Here is a 24,179-nt window from a genome sequence, read left to right as displayed (position 1 = left end):
AACAGGGTCACGGTTTTTACTCCAACTTGTTTGTGGTGCCAAAAAAGGACGGGTCATTCCGTCCCGTTCTGGATCTAAAACTGCTCAACAAGCACGTAAAAACCAGGAAGTTCCGAATGGAATCCCTTCGCTCCGTCATCGCCTCAATGTCTCAAGGAGATTTCCTAGCATCTATAGACATCAAGGATGCTTATCTCCACGTGCCGATTGCTCCAGAGCACCAGCGTTTTCTACGCTTCGTTATAGGAGACGAACACCTTCAGTTCGTAGCTCTGCCTTTCGGGCTGGCGACAGCCCCACGTGTCTTCACCAAGGTCATGGCAGCAGTAGTAGCAGTCCTGCACTCTCAGGGTCACTCTGTGATCCCTTATTTGGACGATCTACTTGTCAAGGCACCCTCTCAAGAGGCATGGCAACACAGCCTGAACGTTGCGCTGGAGACTCTCCAGAGTTTCGGGTGGATCATCAACTTTTCAAAGTCAAATCTAACCCCGACCCAATCGCTAACATATCTTGGCATGGAGTTTCATACTCTCTCAGCGATAGTGAAGCTTCCGCTGGACAAACAGCGTTCACTACAGACAGGGTTGCAATCTCTCCTTCAAGGCCAGTCACACCCCTTGAGACGCCTCATGCACTTCCTAGGGAAGATGGTAGCAGCAATGGAAGCAGTCCCTTTCGCGCAGTTTCATCTCCGCCCACTACAATGGGACATTCTCCGCCAATGGGACGGGAAGTCGACGTCCCTCGACAGAGACGTCTCCCTTTCTCAGGCGGCCAAGGAATCTCTTCGGTGGTGGCTTCTTCCAACCGCTTTGTCGAAAGGAAAGTCATTTCTACCACCATCCTGGGAGGTAGTCACGACAGACGCGAGTCTATCGGGGTGGGGAGCAGTGTTTCTCCACCACAGGGCTCAAGGGACGTGGACTCAGGAAGAGTCCACCCTTCAGATCAATGTTCTGGAAATCAGAGCAGTGTATCTTGCCCTACAAGCCTTCCAGCAGTGGCTGGAAGGCAAGCAGATCCGAATTCAGTCGGACAACTCCACAGCGGTAGCGTACATCAACCACCAAGGTGGAACACGCAGTCGGCAAGCCTTCCAGGAAGTCCGGCGGATTCTGACGTGGGTGGAAGACACAGCATCCACCATATCCGCAGTTCACATCCCAGGCGTGGAAAACTGGGAAGCAGACTTCCTCAGTCGCCAGGGTATGGACCCAGGGGAATGGTCCCTTCACCAGGACGTGTTTCAGGAGATCTGTTGCCGCTGGGGGATGCCGGACGTCGACCTGATGGCGTCACGGCACAACAACAAGGTCCCGGCTTTCATGGCACGGTCTCACGATCACCGAGCTCTGGCGGCAGACGCCTTAGTTCAAGATTGGTCACAGTTCCGGCTACCTTATGTGTTCCCACCTCTGGCATTGTTACCCAGAGTGCTGCGCAAGATCAGGGCCGACTGCCGCCGCGCCATCCTCGTCGCTCCAGACTGGCCGAGGAGATCGTGGTACCCAGATCTGTGGCACCTCACGGTGGGCCAACCATGGGCACTACCAGAACGACCAGACTTGCTGTCTCAAGGGCCGTTTTTCCATCTGAATTCTGCGGCCCTGAACCTGACTGTGTGGCCATTGAGTCCTGGATCCTAGCGTCTTCAGGATTATCTCGAAAGGTTATTGCCACCATGAGACAGGCTAGAAAACCATCCTCCGCCAAGATCTACCACAGGACGTGGAAGATATTCTTATCTTGGTGCGCTGCTCAGGGAGTTTCTCCCTGGCCTTTTGCATTGCCTACTTTTCTTTCCTTCCTGCAATCCGGGTTGGAAAAAGGTTTGTCGCTCAGCTCCCTTAAGGGACAAGTCTCAGCGCTATCTGTATTTTTTCAGAAACGCCTAGCACGACTTACTCAGGTACGAACGTTCCTGCAAGGAGTTTGTCATATCGTCCCTCCTTACAAGCGGCCGTTAGAGCCCTGGGATCTGAACAAGGTTCTAATTGCTCTCCAGAAGCCGCCTTTCGAGCCTATGAAGGATGTTTCCCTTTCTCGTCTTTCACAGAAAGTGGCCTTTCTAGTAGCGGTCACGTCTCTTCGGAGAGTGTCCGAGCTAGCGGCGCTGTCATGCAAATCTCCCTTCCTGGTGTTTCACCAGGACAAGGTGGTTCTACGTCCGATTCCTGAGTTTCTCCCTAAGGTGGTATCCCCCTTTCATCTCAATCAGGATGTCACATTACCTTCCTTGTGTCCTCATCCAGTCCATCAATTTGAGAAAAGTTTGCATTTGTTGGATCTGGTCAGAGCACTCAGGATCTACATTTCCCGCACGGCGCCCTTTCGCCGCTCGGATGCACTCTTTGTCCTTGTCGCTGGTCAGCGTAAAGGGTCGCAAGCTTCCAAATCCACCCTGGCTCGGTGGATCAAGGAACCAATTCTTGAAACCTACCGTTCTGCGGGACTTCCGGTTCCTTCAGGGCTGAAGGCCCATTCTACCAGAGCCGTGGGTGCGTCCTGGGCATTACGGCACCAGGCTACGGCTCAGCAGGTGTGCCAGGCGGCTACCTGGTCGAGTCTGCACACCTTTACCAAGCATTATCAGGTGCATACCTACGCTTCAGCGGACGCCAGCCTAGGTAGACAAGTCCTTCAGGCGGCGGTTGCCCACCTGTAGGACAGGGCCGTTTGACGGCCCTATCACGAGGTATTCTTTTACCCACCCAGGGACTGCTTTTGGACGTCCCAATTGTCTGGGTCTCCCAATTAGGAGCGACAAAGAAGAAGGGAATTTTGTTTACTTACCGTAAATTCCTTTTCTTCTAGCTCCAATTGGGAGACCCAGCACCCGCCCTGTTTTCTTAGGGATTTTTGGTTTTTTCGGGTACACATGTTGTTCATGTTGAATGGTTTCAGTTCTCCGAGGTTTCTTCGGATTGAATTTGTCTTTAAACCTGTTATTGGCTTTCCTCCTTCTTGCTTTTGCACTAAAACTGAGGAGCCCGTGATCCCACGGGAGGGTGTATAGCCAGAAGGGGAGGGGCCTTACACTTTTAAGTGTAATACTTTGTGTGGCCTCCGGAGGCAGTAGCTATACACCCAATTGTTTGGGTCTCCCAATTGGAGCTAGAAGAAAAGGAATTTATGGTAAGTAAACAAAATTCCCTTCATCTCCTTACCTTCTTTGTGTCCTCATCCAGTTCATCAATGTGAAAAGGATTTGCATTTGTTGGATCTGGTGAGAGCACTCAGAATCTACATTTCCCGCACGGCGCCCCTGCGCCGCTCGGATGCACTCTTTGTCCTTGTCGCTGGTCAGCGTAAAGGGTCGCAAGCTTCCAAATCCACCCTGGCTCGGTGGATCAAGGAACCAATTCTTGAAGCCTACCGTTCTGCTGGGCTTCCGGTTCCCTCAGGGCTGAAGGCCCATTCTACCAGAGCCGTGGGTGCGTCTTGGGCATTACGGCACCAGGCTACGGCTCAGCAGGTGTGCCAGGCGGCTACCTGGTCGAGTCTGCACACTTTTACCAAGCATTATCAGGTGCATACCTACGCTTCGGCGGACGCCAGCCTAGGTAGACAAGTCCTTCAGGCGGCGATTGCCCCCATGTAGGAAAGGGCCATTTTACGGCCCTATCACGAGATATTATTTTACCCACCCAGGGACTGCTTTTGGACGTCCCAATTGTCTGGGTCTCCCAATGGAGCGATAAAGAAGAAGGGAATTTTGTTTACTTACCGTAAATTCCTTTTCTTCTAGCTCCAATTGGGAGACCCAGCACCCGCCCTGTTTCCTTCGGGCTTTTTGTTTTTTCGGGTACACATGTTGTTCATGTTGAATGGTTTCAGTTCTCCGATATTCCTTCGGATTGAATTTGTTTTAAACCAGTTATTGGCTTTCCTCCTTCTTGCTTTGGCACTAAAACTGAGGAGCCCGTGATCCCACGGGGGGTGTATAGGCAGTAGGGGAGGGGCCTTACACTTTTAAGTGTAATACTTTATGTGGCCTCCGGAGGCAGTAGCTATACACCCAATTGTCTGGGTCTCCCAATTGGAGCTAGAAGAAAAGGAATTTACGGTAAGTAAACAAAATTCCCTTCTTTGCTATCCGCACACAACTTTTTTTTTTTTTTTTTTTTTTAAGCTGTGTCTTTGAGCTTAAAAAAAAACAAAACGGGTCAATTCTTTCCTGCGTTTTTCTGCGTTTTTCCCCCTTGCAATGCATTGGAAAAACGCAGCCAAAACACGGTAAAACGTATACGTATACGTTTTTACCGGTGAGTTTTTGCCGCGGGTGCGTTTTTATGCGGTTTTGTTTATTTTTAGCAGCCATAAACGCAGCGTAAAAAAATGCAGCGTGTGCACATAGCCTAAGGCTGCTTTCACACTACGTTTTTTTTAACATGCATCCTGAACGTTTTATTGCTGCAAAAGTGGATCCTGTGCAAATGTTTTAATTTCAATGCATTTGCAATGGACATGCGATGACATGCGTTTGCGTGCAGTATAGTGAGGATCCAGCGAGTTGCAGTATTTTTAATATTTTTTTTTTTTTGAACTGCGTCCAAGTACTGTTTGCCACTGGATCCTGAATATACTGCACGTGAACGCTGGCATGCTGATGGACAGGATCCTGTTTTGCAGAAACCAGCCTGGCGTGATTAGTCTCTCTCTCTCTGTCTCTGTCTCTGTCTCTGTCTCTGTCTCTGTCTCTCTGTCTCTCTGTCTCTCTGTCTCTCTGTCTCTCTGTCTCTCTGTCTCTCTGTCTCTCTGTCTCTCTGTCTCTCTGTCTCTCTGTCTCTCTGTCTCTCTGTCTCTCTGTCTCTCTGTCTCTCTGTCTCTCTGTCTCTCTGTCTCTCTGTCTCTCTGTCTCTCTGTCTCTCTGTCTCTCTGTCTCTCTGTCTCTCTGTCTCTCTGTCTCTCTGTCTCTCTGTCTCTCTGTCTCTCTGTCTCTCTGTCTCTCTGTCTCTCTGTCTCTCTGTCTCTCTGTCTCTCTGTCTCTCTGTCTCTCTGTCTCTCTGTCTCTCTGTCTCTCTGTCTCTCTGTCTCTCTGTCTCTCTGTCTCTCTGTCTCTCTGTCTCTCTGTCTCTCTGTCTCTCTGTCTCTCTGTCTCTGTCTCTCTGTCTCTCTGTGTCTCTGTGTCTCTGTCTCTGTCTCTCTGTGTCTCTGTGTCTCTGTGTCTCTGTGTCTCTGTCTCTCTGTGTCTCTGTCTCTCTGTCTCTCTGTCTCTCTGTCTCTCTGTCTCTCTGTCTCTCTGTCTCTCTGTCTCTGTCTCTGTCTCTCTCTCTCTGTCTCTGTCTCTGTCTCTGTCTCTGTCTCTCTGTCTCTGTCTCTGTCTCTGTCTCTCTGTCTCTGTCTCTGTCTCTCTGTCTCTGTCTCTCTGTCTCTCTGTCTCTGTCTCTCTGTCTCTGTCTCTGTCTCTGTCTCTCTGTCTCTGTCTCTGTCTCTCTGTCTCTGTCTCTGTCTCTCTGTCTCTGTCTCTGTCTCTCTGTCTCTGTCTCTCTGTCTCTGTCTCTGTCTGTCGTTCGGTCTCGCACTCTCTCTCGGTGTCTATCTCTCTCTCTCTCTCTCCCTTTCACCCCCCTCTCTTATACTCACTGATCATGGGTGCGGCGCTGCACAGCTGTCACACTCCTCTGGCGGCTTTTCCTCTTTTGAAAATGCCGGCTGCTCATTATTCCATCTCTTATTCCCTGCTTCCCCCGCACGCCGGTGCCTATGATTGGTTGCAGTCAGACATGCCCCCACGCTGAGTGACAGCTGTCTCACTGCAACCAATAACAGCCGCAGGTGGACGGGTCTATATCGTGCAGTAAAATAATTTTAAAAAACGACGTGCGGCCCCCCTCAGTTTTGATACCAGCCAAAGTAAAGCCTCACGGCTGAAGGCTGGTATTCTCAGGATGGGGAGCCCCCCAGCGTAAAAGTATCAGCCAGCAGCCGCCTGGAATTGCCGCATCCATTAGATGCGACAGTCCTGGGACTCTACCCGGCTCATCCCAAATTGCCCTGGTGCGATGGCAATCAGAGTAATGAGTTAATGGCAGTCCATAGCTGCCATTAAGTCCTAGGTCAATCATGGCAGGTGTCTCTGAGCCCCCCCATGATTAACCTGTAATTGAAAGTAAATAAACACATACACCCGAAAAAAATCCTTTATTTGGAATAAAAGACAAAAAAACCTCACCCTCTTTCACCACTTTATTAAAATCCCCAAATACCCCTCCAGGTCCGGCGTAATCCTCACGAGGTCCCACGACGCTTTCAGCTCTGCTACATGAAGCTGACAGGAGCGGCACTAGAACACCGCCGCTCACTGTGAGCACCACGAAGCAACTGAAGGGAGTCGCGCTGTCAGCGGTGGCATCACTCAGGTAGTGCCGGTGTGTGCGGTGATGGGTGCGGTAGTGCCTAAGTATGTGCGGTGATGTTGGGGGTGGTAGTGCCTCCGTGTATGCGGTGATGATTGGGGCGGTAGTGTCTCTTTCTTTTTCTCCTTTTTTCTTTTTTTCCTCCCCTTTTTCCTCCCCTTTTCCTCCCACCCCCTTTTCCTCCCACCCCCCCCCCCTCTTTTTTTTTTTTTTTTTTTCCCCCCTCATCATAGTATGTGGAGGGGACAATAATACTCTGAATATTGATGGGGACCATCATACTGTTTGAGGGACATTAATACTTTTTGGGGGCTGTGGTGGACATTCTAGACATCATACGGTATGGAAGGCAGTGGTGACCATCATACGGTATGGAAAGCAGTCATTACCCTCATTGTTAGGGGGGAGTAAGTGGTGACTATCACGCTGTGTGGGGAGCTGTGATAGTGTGGTGGGGGCCATCATGTTGTGCAGGTGTGGGGATGTGGGAACATTATTCTGTGTGGGGGCATTTTTTACTGCATCATATGGTGTTAGTTTAGGGTCTAAAAAGCTGCTGGCAGATTTTCTTTAAAAACGTATGAAATGCTTAACTGTGGTCAGTAAGGCCAGTTTCAGACGTCCGTATTTAATCAGGTACCAGTCACACGCATGGTTATGGTCATACGTGTGACATCCGTGTTTGCATACGTGTGACAGGTACCGGAGAAAACACGGGTCTGTGAAATAAATAGCTTTTCAATATTTACTTGTTGTCTTCAGCTCTGCTGCCTCCTGCTCCTGACCCCCGCTCATATTATTAACCGCACTCAGGACCTGGAAGCCGAAGCAGCGCTGGGGTCAGCGCCAGGCACAGCACGGCCGAGGACAGCACCTTGGGGACAGGTGAGTATTCTGTAAGCACAGTGATATCCAGGAGGTCATCTGAGTTCCCAATGAACTCTGATGACATCCTGATGACCCCCCGCGACACCCGTGCTACAGCTTCAAGGGTTCATCAGTGTTCCAGGTTCTCAACACAAGCACACACGCGCACACACACACTCTGCAGTATACTCACCCAGCGATGCGGTCCCTGGCACTGAAGTCCCCAGCGCTGCTCCTGCTTCCAGCTCCACAGGGCACTGAATGTTCAGCGAGTATAAGGAGTGGCGATAAGGAGCTCTCTGCAGCATCACTAGGAGAGAGGTAAATATAGAATTTTTTTCTTTTTTTTTTTTTTAAAAAAAAGACCCGTGTTTTCTCCGGTACGTGTCACATGGATCACATAAGTGTGCGATCCGTGTGACACCCGTGCTACCGGCAAAAAAACGGACATGCCTGCGTGTGTGCGTGTGGGGCCATGAGGGGTCACATGGTCCATGTGAAAACATGGACGTGTGAGTTACAGCAAATAATATGGGTACGTGTGGCATCCGTGTTAAAAACGAATGTCACACGTACCTGAAACACGGACGTCTGAAACCGGCCTAAACTTGTAAACATCTGACTATCTGATAACACTGCATCAGCAAACTTTGTGGAAACAAAAACTTTTGTCAGTCCCATTTTTTGCCTTGTCTGTATAGCGGAAACCTTTCTTACCTGGTAAATTATGTAGTTCTAATGACCTCCATTTATTTAAATAGTGTAGAAAGTATTCAGAGATTTATTTATTTATTTTTTTTTTTTGTGGGGTGGTGGTGAAGGGCGTGGAGACAGAAAATAAAGGTATGCTCTTTTGTTTCAGATGTCTGCTAACATAATCAACACCATAAGTCCCAGGCCTTCACCCAGCAGGTACGTTTTTTTTTTTATGTATCTTTTTTATTAATAACTTGTCGTGAAATGAAGTGTGAACAGTGCACATTTATTAATATTTATTCACTACGGTAGCAAAATACAAGCAGCTCTTCTTGATGAAAATGCTACATCGTTGGTTACATTTTCAGTTTCACCCTGAAGTTGATATCTTAAGTGGTGTTTTTTTTGTTTTTGTTTTTTATCTTTTACCTATAATAATTTTCAACCCTTAATTTTTTTTAGTTTAATGTTAGTTTATTTTTTACAAATTCGTCCTGACACTGAAGCAAACTACTACTTTGTGAACTAATTTTTTATTAAATATTAAAATTTTCTCTCCTTTCACAAACACAAAAAAATAAGAGGGGGGACAGCATAGTGCAGCACTTTACCCATCCCCCCCCCCTCCGTGTAACGTATTAGTGATTAACGGACAAAGGAGTAAGATTGATTCACAGAGGCTTTTCATTGTAGACTGTAGTGCTTTTTGGTAAACTTTTTTTTTTTTTCCGTTTTAACCTTCAGGTGCATATATAAAAATATTTTTGGGGTTACCCACGCTAGAACAAGCAACGTAGAGTTGACCATGTCAAATACACGGGCTCTCCAAATTAAGGCCGACTTCTTTGTGATTACCCTTGTGCTTTAGTTATTGTCCTAGCAAAAGCAAGTCTTGTGCCAGCCATGTGTGCACATAGATCGTCCCGTGTTACACCCGCATTAGGCTATCAAGCGATCGTACCCGCCGACATCGTTTGTGCGTCGCGGCCAATTAGTTGCCTGTGGTGCACAGTCGTTAACCTTGTCACACGCGCTTACCTCCCAGACGACCTCACTGTGGGCTGCGAACATCCACTTCCTGAAGGGGGAGGGACGTTCGGCCTCACAGCGACGTCACACAGCGGCCGGCCAATAGCAGAGGAGGGGCGGAGATGAGCGGGACGTAAACATCCCGCCCACCTCCTTCCTTCCGCATTCCCGGCGGGACGCAGGTAAGCTATGTTCATCGTTCCCGGGGGGTCACACAGAGCGATGTCTGCTGCCCTGGGAACGATGAACAACCGGCGCACAGAAGAAACGACTTTTTGAAAATGAGCAACGTGTCAACGAGCAACGATAAGGTGAGAATTTTTGCTCGTTCACCGTCGCTCGTAGCTGTCACACGCTACGATATATCAAACGATGCCAGATGTGCGTCACTTACAACGGGACCCTGCCGATATATCGTACCGTGTGACGCCCGCATTAGGCTCCATGTGTACGCTGCAGTTTTTTCTGCACACAAACTGCAACCAAAACTGCACCTTTTCAGAGAGCCTGGAAATGTTAAAAAAAAAAAAAAAAAAAAAAACCCCAAAAACAAAACGCTTGTAATGTAGGTGCCTTTTTGATGCATTTTAGCGCGGTTTTGATGCATTTTTAGTGTGTTTTGGTGCGTTATTGTTATTGCGTTTTTTAAAGTAGAAACAAAATATAGAAGAGGATAATGGATAGATAGACAAAAATAGAATAGATAATAAGGACATATAAATTAGATAATAAGAAAGAACAGAAAGAATACATAGAAATAACAATAGCTTGATAGAGCGATAGCTAGCTTGCTTACCATTTTTGTTTTTCTTTCGTTTTTTAATTTTTTAGGTCGGGGAAATGACAGACCTCCCCCCCCCCCCCCCTCCTTTTCATATCAAGCACAGGAACAGCAGCAGCTGCAGGCTGCAACCCTCAGCTGTCTACTGTACCATGGCTGGTTATGAAAAATAGAGGGGATCCCATGCTTTTTTTATTTTTTTTATTTGATTTATTAAAAAAAAACAAAACAAACAAACACTTAAGGTCTTCCCATTTTTCTAATACCAGCCAAGGTGCACCAGACAACTGGGGGCTGATATTATTAGGGTGGGAAGGACCATCGTTATTTAGCCCTTTAGAGCCTCCCAATAGCAGCCCACAGCCGCCCCAGAAGTGGCGCATCCTTAAGATGCGTCAATTCTGGCACTGGACCCAACTTTCTGTTGCCCTGGTGCGGTGGCATTCGGAGTAATAGGGGATTAATGGCAGCCCATAACTGCCACTAAGCCCTAGGTTAGTGATGTTAGGCGTCTGAGACACACCACATCACTAATCTGTAAGGGAAAGTAAATAACCACAGACAGCCAAAAAATCCTTTATGTAAAATAAAAACAGCTGGAGGACTCCAGCTGTGTAACAGCAAACCACCCAAGTGACTGAAGTGAGCCGCGCGATCAGCGGTGCCGTAACTGAGGTGTTTGTTGTCACAGCTCGAGTCCTCCACCGCTAATAGAGCGACTCTCCAGTACTGTACGATTTAGACACGCCCACCGGCGTCTGCTTGCAGTCAGATTCTTGTCACTCAGCATGGGGGCTCGTCTGACTACAACCAATCACAGGCGGGGGAGGAGTCACTGTATGACGCTAATGAGCGGGTCCGGAAGAAGATGAGAGGCGCGGGAACAGTGTGACAGCCGGTGATCGATGAGTATGTACTGCTTGGGGAGAGACAGACACGGGCACTGACATGGACACCGGCATGTCTAAATCACTCCAGCATTGATTTTGCCATTCTGTAACTAAGTTGGTGAGCTGCATTTTTTGACAAAACCGCAGCTAAAACCCATGAAAAATGTATACCAAACGCACCAATTTGATAGCATGCATTTTCTTCAGCGCTCTATTGGGAGACCCAGACGATTGGGGTATAGCTACTGCCCTCTGGAGGCCACACAAAGCACTACATCAAAAGTGCAAGGCCCCTCCCCCTCTGGCTATACCCCCCCGTGGTATCACGGGTACTCCAGTTTTAGCTTTGTGTGCGAAGGAGGTCAGACATTCCATGCATAGCTCCACAGATTTTAGTCAGCAGTAGCTGCTGACTAGTTCGGATGGAAGAAAAGAGGACACATATAGTGTCCCCAGCATGCTCCCTTCTCACCCCTGGATGGTGTTGTAAGGTTGAGGTACCTATTGCTGTTACAGGGCTGGAGCCTGACATGCTGTTTTCCTTCCACATCCCCTTGGGGGCTCTGTGGAAGTGGGATCCTGCCGGCCTCTCAGCTCTGACGCCGGGCTCCATCCACAGACCCATTAGAACCTGATGGATTCGGAGCAGGAGTACCATCAGGGACCGGGCCCTGCATCATACAGGTACTCTGTGTCCCCGGCAGGCACAGACACACTCCGGGCTGGCTGGGTGTTGTAGTGCGCCGGGGACCGTACACTGAGCTGGTGTTCCTACAGTTATCTGGGGGACTTTGTGTTCTGGGAACGCAGCGCCGACCCCCTCTGGACCGGGCGGCGCTGCTGTGACTTGTGGTGCGCCGGGGATACGCCGACCGCGCTTTTACGGCGGCGGCGTTTATAACTCTAGTCCCCGGCTTTTGGGCCTAGGACGCCGGCAGCTCCGATCGTTCCCGCCCCCACCCTGTCAATCAGGGTAGGGGAGAGACGCTGTTTCACGGCAGCGACGAGGGCTGGAGCCTGATTTACATGCTCCAGCCCTCTCACTAGGCACAGAGGGAAGCAGGCTTCCCGCTCTTGGTCAGGAACGCCCAGGGCCCGCCCCCCTTCTTCTCTCAGAACGCCGGCAGCCATTACATGCATGTCTGGCTGGAGGAAGGACGCAAGGCTCTGGGAGACCTAGACTGAGGGGCTTTGGAAGACCACACACCCGCTCTTAAGCGGGCGGTAAGCGGCTTTTCAGCTGGCCCCTCTAGTGCCTCAGTGTATGTTAGTGTATTGTGTCACTGGACATAGATATTTATTGATTTCCTGCACTGTGAGGTCGCTTCCTGGCTGAATACCCCAGATCGCTCTGAGGAGGCAGCAACATGTCATCCACAAGACGCAAAGCTGCCAAGGCTAGGGCTGTGTGCACTGCGTGTGCTGCATGTGGGGCTGCTCTACCAGCAGGCTCCAAGGACCCCCATTGTGTGCAATGCTCAGATCCGGTGCTGCTTCGCCAGCCGGAGTCAGGAGAGATAGTGACCCAGGCTGAGACGCCTGTAAGTCCTGCCCCGGTGTCGGGGACAGACTTTGCAGTTTTTGCGGTTAATATGTCTGTGACTATGGCAAAAATCCTGGAAACTTTGCAATCCATGCCTGGGGCTCAGTCTATGGACACGGCGAGGTCTATGTCCTCTAATCCTCCGCAGTTGGATTTAATCCAGACTGCAAGGGGGTCCCCGGCTTCTCAGGATGAGTATAATGACTCAGATGATTGCCCCAGCCACCCCAAGCGGGCTCGCTGGGAAAGACCCTCAACGTCATCACACTGCTCAGGGTCTCAGCGCAATCAGTCTCCCTGTGATGTGTCTGAAGAGAGTGATCAGGAGTCTAATCCTGGAACCCCTCTCAATCTGGATACCCCGGATGGGGACGCCATGGTAAACGATCTTATCTCAGCCATCAATAGGCTGTTAGATATTTCTTCCCCAGCCCCTTCAGCAGAAGAGGCAGCGGCAGAGCAGGAGAAATTTCGTTTCCTCTATCCCAAGCGTAAATTAAGTGCTCTGTTGGATCACTCTGACTTCAGAGAATCAATCCAGAAGCACGACGCTCATCCAGAAAAGCGTTTCTCTAAACGTTCTAAGGATACACGTTATCCTTTCCCCCCTGATGTGGTCAAGCGCTGGACCCAGTGTCCAAAGGTGGACCCCCCGATTTCCAAGCTTGCAGCTAGATCCATAGTTGCAGTGGAGGATGGCGCTTCACTTAAGGATGCCAATGACAGACAGATGGACCTTTGGTTAAAATCTGTCTATGAAGCTATCGGCGCGTCGTTTGCTCCAGCATTCGCAGCCGTATGGGCACTCCAAGCTATTTCAGCTGGTTTAGCAAAAGTGGATGCTATCTTACATCCAGCGGTGCCGCAAGTGGCGTCCCTTACCTCGCAGATGTCCGCGTTTGCGTCTTACGCTATCAATGCGGTCCTAGAATCTACCAGCCGCACCTCAATGGCGTCTGCCAATTCGGTAGTTTTGCGCAGAGCATTGTGGTTAAAGGACTGGAAAGCAGATGCTGGTTCCAAAAAATGTTTAACCAGCTTGCCTTTATCTAGAGATAGACTGTTTGGCGAGCCATTGGCTGACATCATTAAACAGTCCAAGGGTAAAGACTCCTCTTTACCCCAGCCCAGATCAAGCAAACCTCAGCAGAGAAAGTGGCAGCAGAAGTTTCAGTCCTTTCGAGGTTCGGGCAAAACGCAATTCTCCTCGTCCAAAGGGACTCAGAGGACGCAAAGAAACTCAGATTCCTGGCGGGCTCATTCACGCCCCATGAAAGCAAATGGAGGAACCGCTTCCAAAGCGGCTACCTCATGACTTCCAGTCCCCTCCCTCCGCATCTCCGGTCGGGGGCAGGCTCTCCCGCTTTTACGACACTTGGATGTCACAGGTCAAAGACCGGTGGGTGACAGACATTTTGTCGCGCGGGTACAGAATCGAGTTCAGTTCTCGTCCTCCAGCTCGGTTCTTCAGAACCTCCCCACATCCAGACCGTGTAGATGTCCTGCGGCAGGCGGTGGACTCCCTAAGAGCGGAAGGAGTAGTGGTTCCTGTACCGTCTCAGGAACAAGGGAGAGGGTTTTACTCCAATCTCTTTGTGGTGCCAAAAAAGGACGGCTCGTTCCGTCCTGTTCTGGACCTAAAACTGCTCAACAAACATGTGCACGCCAGACGGTTCCGGATGGAAACCCTCCGTTCTGTCATTGCCTCAATGTCTCAAGGAGACTTCCTTGCCTCAATAGACATCAAAGATGCTTATCTCCACGTGCCAATTGCTACAGAACATCAACGTTTTCTACGTTTTGTGATAGGAGACGACCATCTTCAGTTCGCAGCTCTGCCATTCGGTCTGGCGACAGCCCCCCGGGTCTTCACCAAGGTCATGGCGGCGGTGGTAGCAGTCCTGCACTCTCAGGGACACTCGGTGATCCCTTACCTAGACGATCTACTTGTCAAGGCACCCTCTCAAGAGGCATGCCAACTCAGTCTACAGGCTACGCTGGAGACTCTCCAGACTTTTGGATGGATCATCAACTTTCCAAAGTCAAATCTGTCACCGACACAGTCACTAACGTATCTTGGCATGGAGTTCCATACTCGAGCAGCGAGAGTGAAGCTTCCGCTAAACAAGCAGCGGTCCCTACAGACAGGGGTGCAATCTCTCCTTCAGGGCCAGTCGCACCCCTTACGGCGCCTCATGCACTTCCTAGGGAAGATGGTGGCAGCCATGGAAGCAGTTCCCTTTGCGCAGTTTCATCTGCGTCCACTTCAATGGGACATTCTCCGCCAATGGGACGGGAAGACGACTTCCCTAGACAGGAAAGTCTCTCTTTCCCAGACGGCCAAGGACTCTCTACAATGGTGGCTCCTTCCCACCTCATTGTCTCAGGGAAGATCCTTCCTGCCCCCATCCTGGGCAGTGGTCACGACAGATGCGAGTCTGTCGGGGTGGGGAGCAGTGTTTCTACACCACAGGGCTCAGGGGACGTGGACTCCGCAAGAGTCCACCCTTCAGATCAATGTTCTGGAAATCAGGGCAGTGTATCTTGCCCTACTAGCCTTCCAGCAGTGGCTGGAAGGAAGGCAGATCCGAATCCAGTCGGACAACTCCACAGCGGTGGCATACATCAACCACCAAGGAGGGACGCGCAGCCGGCAAGCCTTTCAGGAAGTCCGGCGCATTCTGAATTGGGTGGAGAACACAGCATCCACCATCTCCGCGGTTCACATCCCAGGCGTAGAAAACTGGGAAGCAGACTTCCTCAGTCGCCAGGGTATGGACGCAGGGGAATGGTCCCTTCACCCGGACGTGTTTCAGGAAATCTGTCGCCGCTGGGGGGTGCCGGACGTCGACCTAATGGCGTCTCGGCACAACAACAAGGTCCCGGCATTCATGGCGCGGTCGCGCGATCAAAGAGCTCTGGCGGCAGACGCCTTGGTGCAAGATTGGTCGCAGTTCCGCCTCCCATATGTATTCCCGCCTCTGGCACTCTTGCCCAGAGTACTACGCAAGATCAGATCCGATTGCAGCCGCATCATACTCGTCGCCCCAGACTGGCCGAGGAGATCGTGGTATCCGGATCTGTGGCATCTCACGGTCGGCCGACCGTGGTCACTTCCAGACCGTCCAGACCTGCTGTCTCAAGGGCCGTTTTTCCATCAGAATTCTGCGGCCCTGAACCTGACTGTGTGGCCATTGAGTCCTGGATCCTATCGTCAACAGGCTTATCACAGGGAGTGGTAGCCACAATGAGACAAGCTAGGAAGTCAACTTCTGCTAAGATCTACCACAGAACGTGGAAGATTTTCTTAACCTGGTGCTCTGCTCAGGGAGTGTCTCCCTGGCCATTTGCATTGCCCACTTTTCTGTCTTTCCTGCAATCAGGGTTGGAAAAGGGCTTGTCGCTCAGCTCCCTTAAAGGGCAAGTCTCGGCACTATCCGTGTTTTTTCAGAAGCGTCTAGCACGTCTTCCTAAGGTGCGCACGTTCCTGCAGGGGGTCTGTCATATTGTGCCCCCGTACAAGCGGCCGTTGGATCCATGGGATCTGAACAGAGTACTAGTGGCTCTCCAGAAACCGCCTTTCGAGCCTCTCAAAGAAGTTTCTTTTTCTCGCCTGTCACAGAAAGTGGCGTTTCTTGTGGCGATCACATCGCTTCGGCGAGTGTCTGAGCTGGCAGCTCTGTCATCCAAGGCTCCCTTCCTGGTGTTCCACCAGGACAAGGTAGTGCTGCGCCCCATTCCGGAGTTTCTCCCTAAGGTCGTATCCTCGTTTCATCTTAATCAGGATATATCCTTGCCTTCCTTTTATCCTCATCCGGTTCACCGGTATGAAAAGGACTTGCGTTTGCTAGATCTGGTGAGAGCACTCAGGATCTACATTTCCCGCACGGCGCCCATGCGCCGGTCCGATGCACTTTTTGTCCTTGTCGCCGGTCCGCGCAAGGGGTTGCAGGCTTCTAAAGCCACCTTGGCTCGATGGATCAAAGAACCAATTATAGAGGCCTACCGTTCTGCTGGGCTTCCGGTTCCTTCAGGGCTAAAAGCCCACTCAACCAGAGCCGTGGGTGCGTCCTGGGCATTACGGCACCAGGCTTCGGCTCAACAGGTGTGTCAGGCAGCTACCTGGTCGAGTCTGCACACTTTCACCAAGCATTATCAGGTGCATACCTATGCTTCGGCGGATGCCAGCTTAGGTAGAAGAGTCCTGCAGGCGGCAGTGACATCCCCGTAGGGGGGGGCTGTTTTGCAGCTCTAACATGAGGTATTTCTTTACCCACCCAGGGACAGCTTTTGGACGTCCCAATCGTCTGGGTCTCCCAATAGAGCGCTGAAGAAGAAGGGAATTTTGTTACTTACCGTAAATTCCTTTTCTTCTAGCTCTTATTGGGAGACCCAGCACCCGCCCTGTTGTCCTTCGGGATTGTTTTTGCTGTTTGCGGGTACACATGTTGTTCATGTTGAACGGTTTTTCAGTTCTCCGATGTTACTCGGAGTTAATTTGTTTAAACCAGTTGTTGGCTTCCTCCTTCTTGCTCTGGCACTAAAACTGGAGTACCCGTGATACCACGGGGGGGTATAGCCAGAGGGGGAGGGGCCTTGCACTTTTGATGTAGTGCTTTGTGTGGCCTCCAGAGGGCAGTAGCTATACCCCAATCGTCTGGGTCTCCCAATAAGAGCTAGAAGAAAAGGAATTTACGGTAAGTAACAAAATTCCCTTCTTTCCTTGAGTTTTTGATGCCCTCATTGATTTCAATGGGTGACAAATGTTGACAAAAACACAAAGAATGAACATGCTGCTGCTTTTTTGTCACAATATTTTTGACAAAAATCCTGAGAAACTGCAAGGTGCGCACAGCAAATCTGACTTCTCATAGACTTTGATGTCAGATGTCAGAAAGTTCCGACAACAAAACTGCAACAAAAAAAGCGACAAAAATGGGGGGGGGGGGAAACGCAGCATGCGCATGTAGCTTAAGGATAGGTATGCCGTTTTGTGACAAAACTGTACTCAAAAATGCATCATAAAGTCTGGGAATTCTGAGGATTTTCACATGTTCCTTATTTTCCTTCCAAATTTGGTGCAGAAAATTAAACTGCAGAATGTCCAATTCCTTTAGCGTTTTTGCCAGCGTGTTTCCAGTCCAAATGCATGAAAAAGACATACAAAAAAATGCACGTTAAATGCAGATTTGGTGTAGAAATTGCTTCAACCAAATCTGCAACATGTGCACACAGCCTTATTGGGAACTGCAGACTCTTAAAATGGAAGGGCATGTTGCCTGGTAGAAAGGGGATACGCGGAATGAAAACATTTTTCTCCCTTAGTGTTTACCTTAAGAATAGTGGCTTTAAAGGGAACCTTTCACCAGATTTGGTGACTAAGCTTTAGCCACCACCAGTGGGCTTTTATATACAGCATTCTAACATGCTGTATATAAGAGCCCAGGCCACTGTGTATAACATAAAAATGACTTTATAATGCTTGACTAATGGTCGGTGTGGTGCAGATGGGTCAAATGGGTGACTCCGTTCTCTGGGAGCGGCTCCTCCACTTTTGGCCATCTTTGTCGTCCTTCTGCAGTCTGTTTGCATGACGCGTCCTACGTCATACACACTCGCCGGCACTGAGGTCCTGAGTAGGCGCACTTTGATCTACCCTGAGCAGGGCAGATCAAAGTATTGTATTGCGCATGAGCGGGAGCTCAATGCCCGCCTGTGTGCATGATATAGGACCCCCTCTTCAGAAGGAGGACAAAGATGGCCGAAAGAGGAAACGCCACACTCAGAGAACGGAGACACCCATTTGACCCATCTGCACCACACCGATCGATTAGGTGAGTATTATAAAGTCATTTTTACGTTCTACACAGCGGCCTGGGCTCTTATATACAGCATGTTAGAATGCTGTATATAAAAGCCCAGTAGTGGTGGCCACAGCTTAGTCGCCAAATCTGGTGACCGGTTCCCTTTAATAACGTTGTGCATGAGACTTCACACACAACCACGTGCTGTTACACAATTTTGGTGGGTTAAGGTTCCTAAGCAACATTATCGGTGTTCCTATTTTTAAAATGACCCTATGTGATGGCATTCCAGGAGGCTCCTAAGAATTCAGGAACTGCAATGGCTTGTTCACCATCCATTACTGAATCAATTTTCAGTTTTTAAGCGCTAGAATTGTGTTTACAAAACATCTGATGCTTCTTAAAATTGTTACAATTATCAGGAATAACTTTGTCAATTACCTTCAGTACCGAGGATGTAATTTTGCAAATGTTTTCCAGGAAGGAAATTAAGTCAGTAGTGAAATCTGCTGGGAAGCTATATGGTTGCTGCCCCTTTTAAGAGTGGCTCTTTGGCGCCATGTTTTTACTTCTTTAAGACCCTTTGGGTTAAAACTGTTAGCAGCTCAGTGCTGAACGCAACAAAAATGATCTTATTGTGAGGCAAATTTCACAAATTAGGCCCCAGGTACTTCTGCAGTGGCTATAGGCAACCAGAAAGATATTGCTGTCAGGCAGTTTTCATAAATTGTAGGCTCCCTACATGATGTTGATGCCTCTTAATATAATTCCACAATAGCTGCAGCTCTGGAATCTGGACCCCCTCATGCATACCAAAACACGCACAATCAGCAGGCAGCCCTGGTACACCTGCCTTACTAAAGAACTGAGATGGTCTTCCAGGATTGTTGAACAGAAATGGAAGAGATCCCATTCATCTTAGCACTTGATCGCATACAAACAGTCCTGCACCACTTTCAAGTCCACGCTCACTGCTGCAAAACAAATCTACTTCTCATCTCTCAAATCCTCCCTTTCTCAGAACCCTAAACAGCTATTCAACACCTTCAATGCTCTCCTCCGGTACCTCCTCCCTCTCCTTTCATCTCAGCTGAAGACTTTGCCACATTCTTCAAGCAGAAGATTTCAATATCTGGGATAGCTTTGCCATACAGACCCCACAGACCCTCCTCCTAAATACTCAGCCCTCTATCTCCAAGACAAGCTTCTCCACTATTACAGAAGATAAATGTTCCTCTGTGCTCTCCAGATCACATCAGTGAATCCTGTCCCATTTCATCCCCAACCTCACCACAGTCTTCATTCTAATCCTAACCCATCTCTTCAACCTATCATAAACAACGGGTGTCTTCCCTCATGGTTTAAACATGCCTTGATCATACCCATCCTCAAAAAGACCTCCCTTCAACTAACCTCTGTGTCTAGCTATCGTTCCATATCAATCCTTCCCTATTCCTGAAAACTACTGGAGCAGCATATCCATCTTCAACTGTTCTCCTACCTTTCTTCCTGCTCCTTCTTTGACCCTTTGCAATCTGACTTCCAACTGCGTTATTCCACTGAAACTGCCCTAACTATTGTCACTAATGACCTACTAACCGTGAAGGCCAAGTGACACTACTTTGTTCACCTCCTTCTGGACCTGTCCTCTGCCTTCGACACTGGGCCATTCCACCCTATTAGATTCCCTCTTTTTTTGGCATCCCAGACTTTGCCCTATCTTGGATCTCCTCATACTTAACCGACTGGATACTCTGCATCTGCCACTCACACTACCTCCTCATCTTGCCTCCTATATGTCGGTGTCCCCCCAAGGTTCAGTTTTTGGGTCCATCTTCTTTTCAATCTACTCCTTTGGCCTGGGACGGCTCATAGTCCTACACCTTTTCAGTATCATCTCTACGCTGATGATACGCAGATCTACCTCTCTGGACCAAATATTCCCTCCTTACTAACCAGATTCCCACAATGTCAGTCTGCTGTTTGATCCTTTTCCTGCTTTTGATTTCTAAAACTTAACGTGGACAAAGCTGAATTAATCATCTTTCCTCCGTTTCACACAACCCTCTCCCCTTAACAGACCTATCCATCAGAGTCAATGGCTGATCACTCTCCCCAGTCCCGAAAGCTCACTGCCTCAGGGTAACCCTTGACTCTACTCTCTCCAAGTCACATATCTAAGCCCTTACTACCTTCTGCCAACTCCAACTCATAAATATATTCCCGATCCGTACATTCCTTAACAAATAAAAAAAAAAAATCTATATTTTTATATAGCGCTAACATATTCCGCAGCGCTTTACATACATCAGGAACATTGTCCCTATTGGGGCTCACAATCTAAATTCCCTATCTGTATGTCTTTGCGTGGGTTTCCTCCGGGTACTCCGGTTTCCTCCCACACTCCAAACACTGGGAGAACATACAAAATCCTTGCAGATGTTGTCCTTGGTGGGATTTGAACCCAGGACCTCAGCGCTGCAAGATACAAAGATTTTGCAAAAATTCTAGTGCGTGCCCTCATCTCCTGCCTTGACTACTGTAACCTCTTGCTCTGTGACCTCCCTTCTAACACTCTTGCACCCCTCCAATCAATCCTAAACTCTGCTGCCCAATGAAACCATTTCTCCCCTCGCTATTGCCAGGCCTCTCCACTCTAATTCCATCACTGCCATCCCATTGCCCAAAGACTCAAGTTCAAAACCCTATCCATGACATACAAATCCATCCACAACCCGTCTCCTCCTTACATCTGTGACCTAGTCTCCCGGTGCTTACCTGCACGCAACCTACGATCCTCACAAGATCTCCTATACGCCCTTCTTATCACATACAAGATTTCTCCCCCGCATCACCCATACTCTGGAACTCTCTACCACAACATCTCCGACTCTAGTCTACCGTGGAAACCTTCAAAAGGAACCCGATGACCCACGTCTTCCAACAAGCCTACAGCCTGCAATAACCCTCAGTCCACTATACCACTGTATGACCAAGTCTACCCTCACCTACTGTATCCTCTTTACCCATCCCCTGTAGACTGTAAGCCCTCACGAGCAGGGTCCTCTTTCCTGCTGAACCAGTCTGTGCCTTGTATTGTTCATGGTTATTGTACTTGTTTTTATTTTGTATATCACTTTTCACTTGTAAAGTGCCATGAAATAAATGGTGCTGTAATAATAGAGGCCCCAGTTACTTGCGCAGTGAACGAATTATCAGATTGCCCCACCTTAGAGCTTCAAGAGGAACCTCAAGACCCACCTCTTCCAACAAGCCTACAACCTACAATAGCCCTCAGTCCAGAAGACCACTGCACAAGCAGCTCTGTCCTCACCTATTGTACCATCACCCATTCCCTGTAGACTGTGAGCCCTCGCGGGCAGGGTCCTCTCCTCCTATACCAGTCTGGTTTCTATTGTTAATGATTGTTGTACATATACCCTCTTTCACTTGTAAAGTGCCATGGAATAAATGGCGCTATAATAATAAATAATAATAACCTATAATAATGGTTGCTGCCCCTTTTTAAGAACGACTCTGGATGCCGTCACTTTTAATTCTTTAAGACCCTTAAGTCAATGACTGGTTTTGCGTTGAACAAACACAAATTTTCTAATTATTTCTATAGAGCCTAAATTCAGGGGGGCCAAATCTCGTGAAGGGGGAGATTTCGTGTCTTAATGTTTTGCAGTTGTTTTGTCTGGTGCTAAATATGGGCTGTGAAATATCGTCACTCCATTCAGAGGAATACTGTGTTTTTGTATTCAGCGGACTACTACACACATTTTCTGCTTTATATATGTAGATGGAACATAAGGATTGTTGATACTGAATGTTTTTGCTTTTTTTTTTAAATACAGGGCAACTAGTACGCCTAACCAGTCACAAATGCGATCTGGCCAGAGGAGCAAGGCTAAAATGGTATAGTTTTATTTTTTTTTCTCTCTAAAGCCTCCTTGAGTATGCCGTATTTTATCTAGGTCACCCATGGATGCAGATGTACTACAGTGAAGGGTCACAATGCTTTTTGCTTTTTCACTTCTGCTTTTGTAAGGCAACCATTGAGTAGGCTCAGATGGCGATGCTTAATTGCCCTTGATCAGTTGGGGATGGTAAAAAGGTTCTTTGCTTCTTTTTTTCTTTTTTCTTTCCATTTAAGTCTAAGGATGATTTGTTCATTTTGTTACGGCATTGTTTCTCGGTTTTCAAGCCTAGTACCCCCTAATGACCAGGCGCTCCTGCCAAGTACACCCAAAGAAAAAGATCAGTTAGGAACGTTAACAAAATATGACTGCTCACACGGTCACCCGAGTCTTCAGATCTCACAGTAAGAATAGCGTATGATGCAGCTTAGAGGGGTCGGGTTGCTTCCGGGAGATGGTGACGGTGAGACTGATGGTGAGAGCAGCGTAAGGATCCTGGATTCTTTAAAGGGAGGATACAGACAGTTGCTGCTTGGAGGCGCTGCAAACCTGATCAGCTAGAAATGCCCTCCACGCATCCCACGGAAAAAAAAAGTCTAAAATGCATTTAAAAATTTGTTCCAAACTGACAATTTTTTATTTTCTTCAGTTGACTTTTTGTAGTGTTGAGAAAGTAGGAAAAACAGACATTTATTTTCCCACTTACCGTATTTTTCGGATTATAAGCTGCACTTTTCCTCCCAAAAATTTGGGAGGAAAATGAGGGATGCGTCTTAAAATCCGAATATAGCTCACCAGGAGGTGGAGGATTGGCCGGGTGCCTGTCTGTGCGGGCGGCCAGGTGCCTGTCTGTGCGGGCGGCCAGCCGGCCTGCTGGTTGCCACTCTGTGCAGGTGGCCGGCTGGCTATACGAACTGTGGTGGCTGAGCTGGCAGAGGAAGCTGCGGTGGTTGTGCGGTCGATGTCCCAGATGGTCTGTCTGGGCTTCAAATGATGGCGCCTGGAGTCAGCGCGTGTGCAGATGGAGCTCTTAGAGAAGAGCTCCATCTGCACATGCGCCGCTCCGGGTGGCATTTCTTTGAAGCCTGGACCGCCGAGAGAGCATCTGGGACACTCGCCGCACCGGCCTGCTGCACCACACAACCACCAGCTTCTGCTGCCAGCACTGACCCGCTGGCACTGACCCGCACTTCCATGAAACACTGGAGCTGCGAAGAAAGGTCACAAATTGCAGAGACCAATGGGGGAGGTGGTGATAGAAGATGAAGATGCTGGAAGGTGAGTATATGGCAGGGGGCTTAGATTTAAAGCACCCCAGCGGTGCAATGAAAAAGCCCCACTAGGGTGGTGTTTTAAAGCATATGTATGGAAAAAAAAACAACCTAGAAAATGTACTTGTTCTTGAACATTAAAATCGTTGCAAATGCGCTCTTCGCTTTTCTCTAGTAAAGTGCTTGCATTGTTTTATAACTTGACCTCTTTCACTTCTGTAGGCTGTGAACTATAAAGAGTTCGATACTTCAGACAGTGAAGACAGCTGGACTCTCGAAGAATCTCGAAGAAAATCCTCAGCAAAAGTTGCAGACTACAGTCGTAAAAAGCCTAAGCGTAAAAGTAATCTTAAAGGTTCCATAAGTTAATTTCTCCCCCTGAAGTGGCACAACTATCTGATGCTCATGAAATGATGCCTAGAAAGGAAGCTTTTTTCCATCTAATCTGACCGCAATATAATGAGAGAGAGAGATCCCAATTGTAGTGTCACTTACTGAGCTGGGCTGCTTTGTGTAAATGTAATAAATCACTGTTTTATCTGTAGAAGATGATCATAAGAGGACTGATAAACATGCTTCTTCCATATTCATGAGCTCTGTATTGCCTGCTCCCACCACTGATTGGCAGCTTTCTGTCTATGCACAGTGTACAAATAAAGCTGTCCATAAGTAGTGTTGGCGACGTTATACAGAGCTCCGCATTCAGAAAACTGCTAGATTTGCAGCAGATAAAACTGGTTTTATCAAAACTACCGCAAAAAGCCCAGTAAGTGATACATCGCTGGAATCAGGGTCTCTGCTCTTGGTTGGGGAAGCAAAAACATGGTGAGAGAATTTATCAAATAGAATCTATTACTAGTACTGTGATTTTGTACACAAGCCATTATCAGGGCTAGGCAATGTTTTAACCCCCATTCACTTCTATGGTTGAAATACATTAAAAGGAGCCCTTAAATGCTATTCACCTGCAGAGTAGCCCTCTATCTGCAGGTTAATGATGTTAGGCTATGTTC

General features: G+C 48.6%; 1 protein-coding gene across 1 annotated transcript in view; it reads left to right on the top strand.

The window, feature by feature from the left end:
* The window catches only part of SYCP2L (synaptonemal complex protein 2 like), a 385,988-nt gene that overhangs the window by 125,092 nt on the left and 236,717 nt on the right, over positions 1-24,179 (top strand). The window contains exons 11-13 of the mRNA XM_075316073.1: positions 8,092-8,141; positions 21,833-21,893; positions 23,389-23,509. Of these exons, the coding sequence (XP_075172188.1) occupies positions 8,092-8,141; positions 21,833-21,893; positions 23,389-23,509 (232 nt within the window). The remainder of the gene's footprint in view (positions 1-8,091; positions 8,142-21,832; positions 21,894-23,388; positions 23,510-24,179) is intronic.

The sequence above is a fragment of the Anomaloglossus baeobatrachus genome, chromosome 6, assembly GCF_048569485.1.
Source record: "Anomaloglossus baeobatrachus isolate aAnoBae1 chromosome 6, aAnoBae1.hap1, whole genome shotgun sequence".
Classification (NCBI taxonomy): domain Eukaryota; kingdom Metazoa; phylum Chordata; class Amphibia; order Anura; family Aromobatidae; genus Anomaloglossus; species Anomaloglossus baeobatrachus.
Note: the sequence above shows the minus strand (reverse complement) of the source record. Positions and strands in the feature narration are given on the sequence as shown.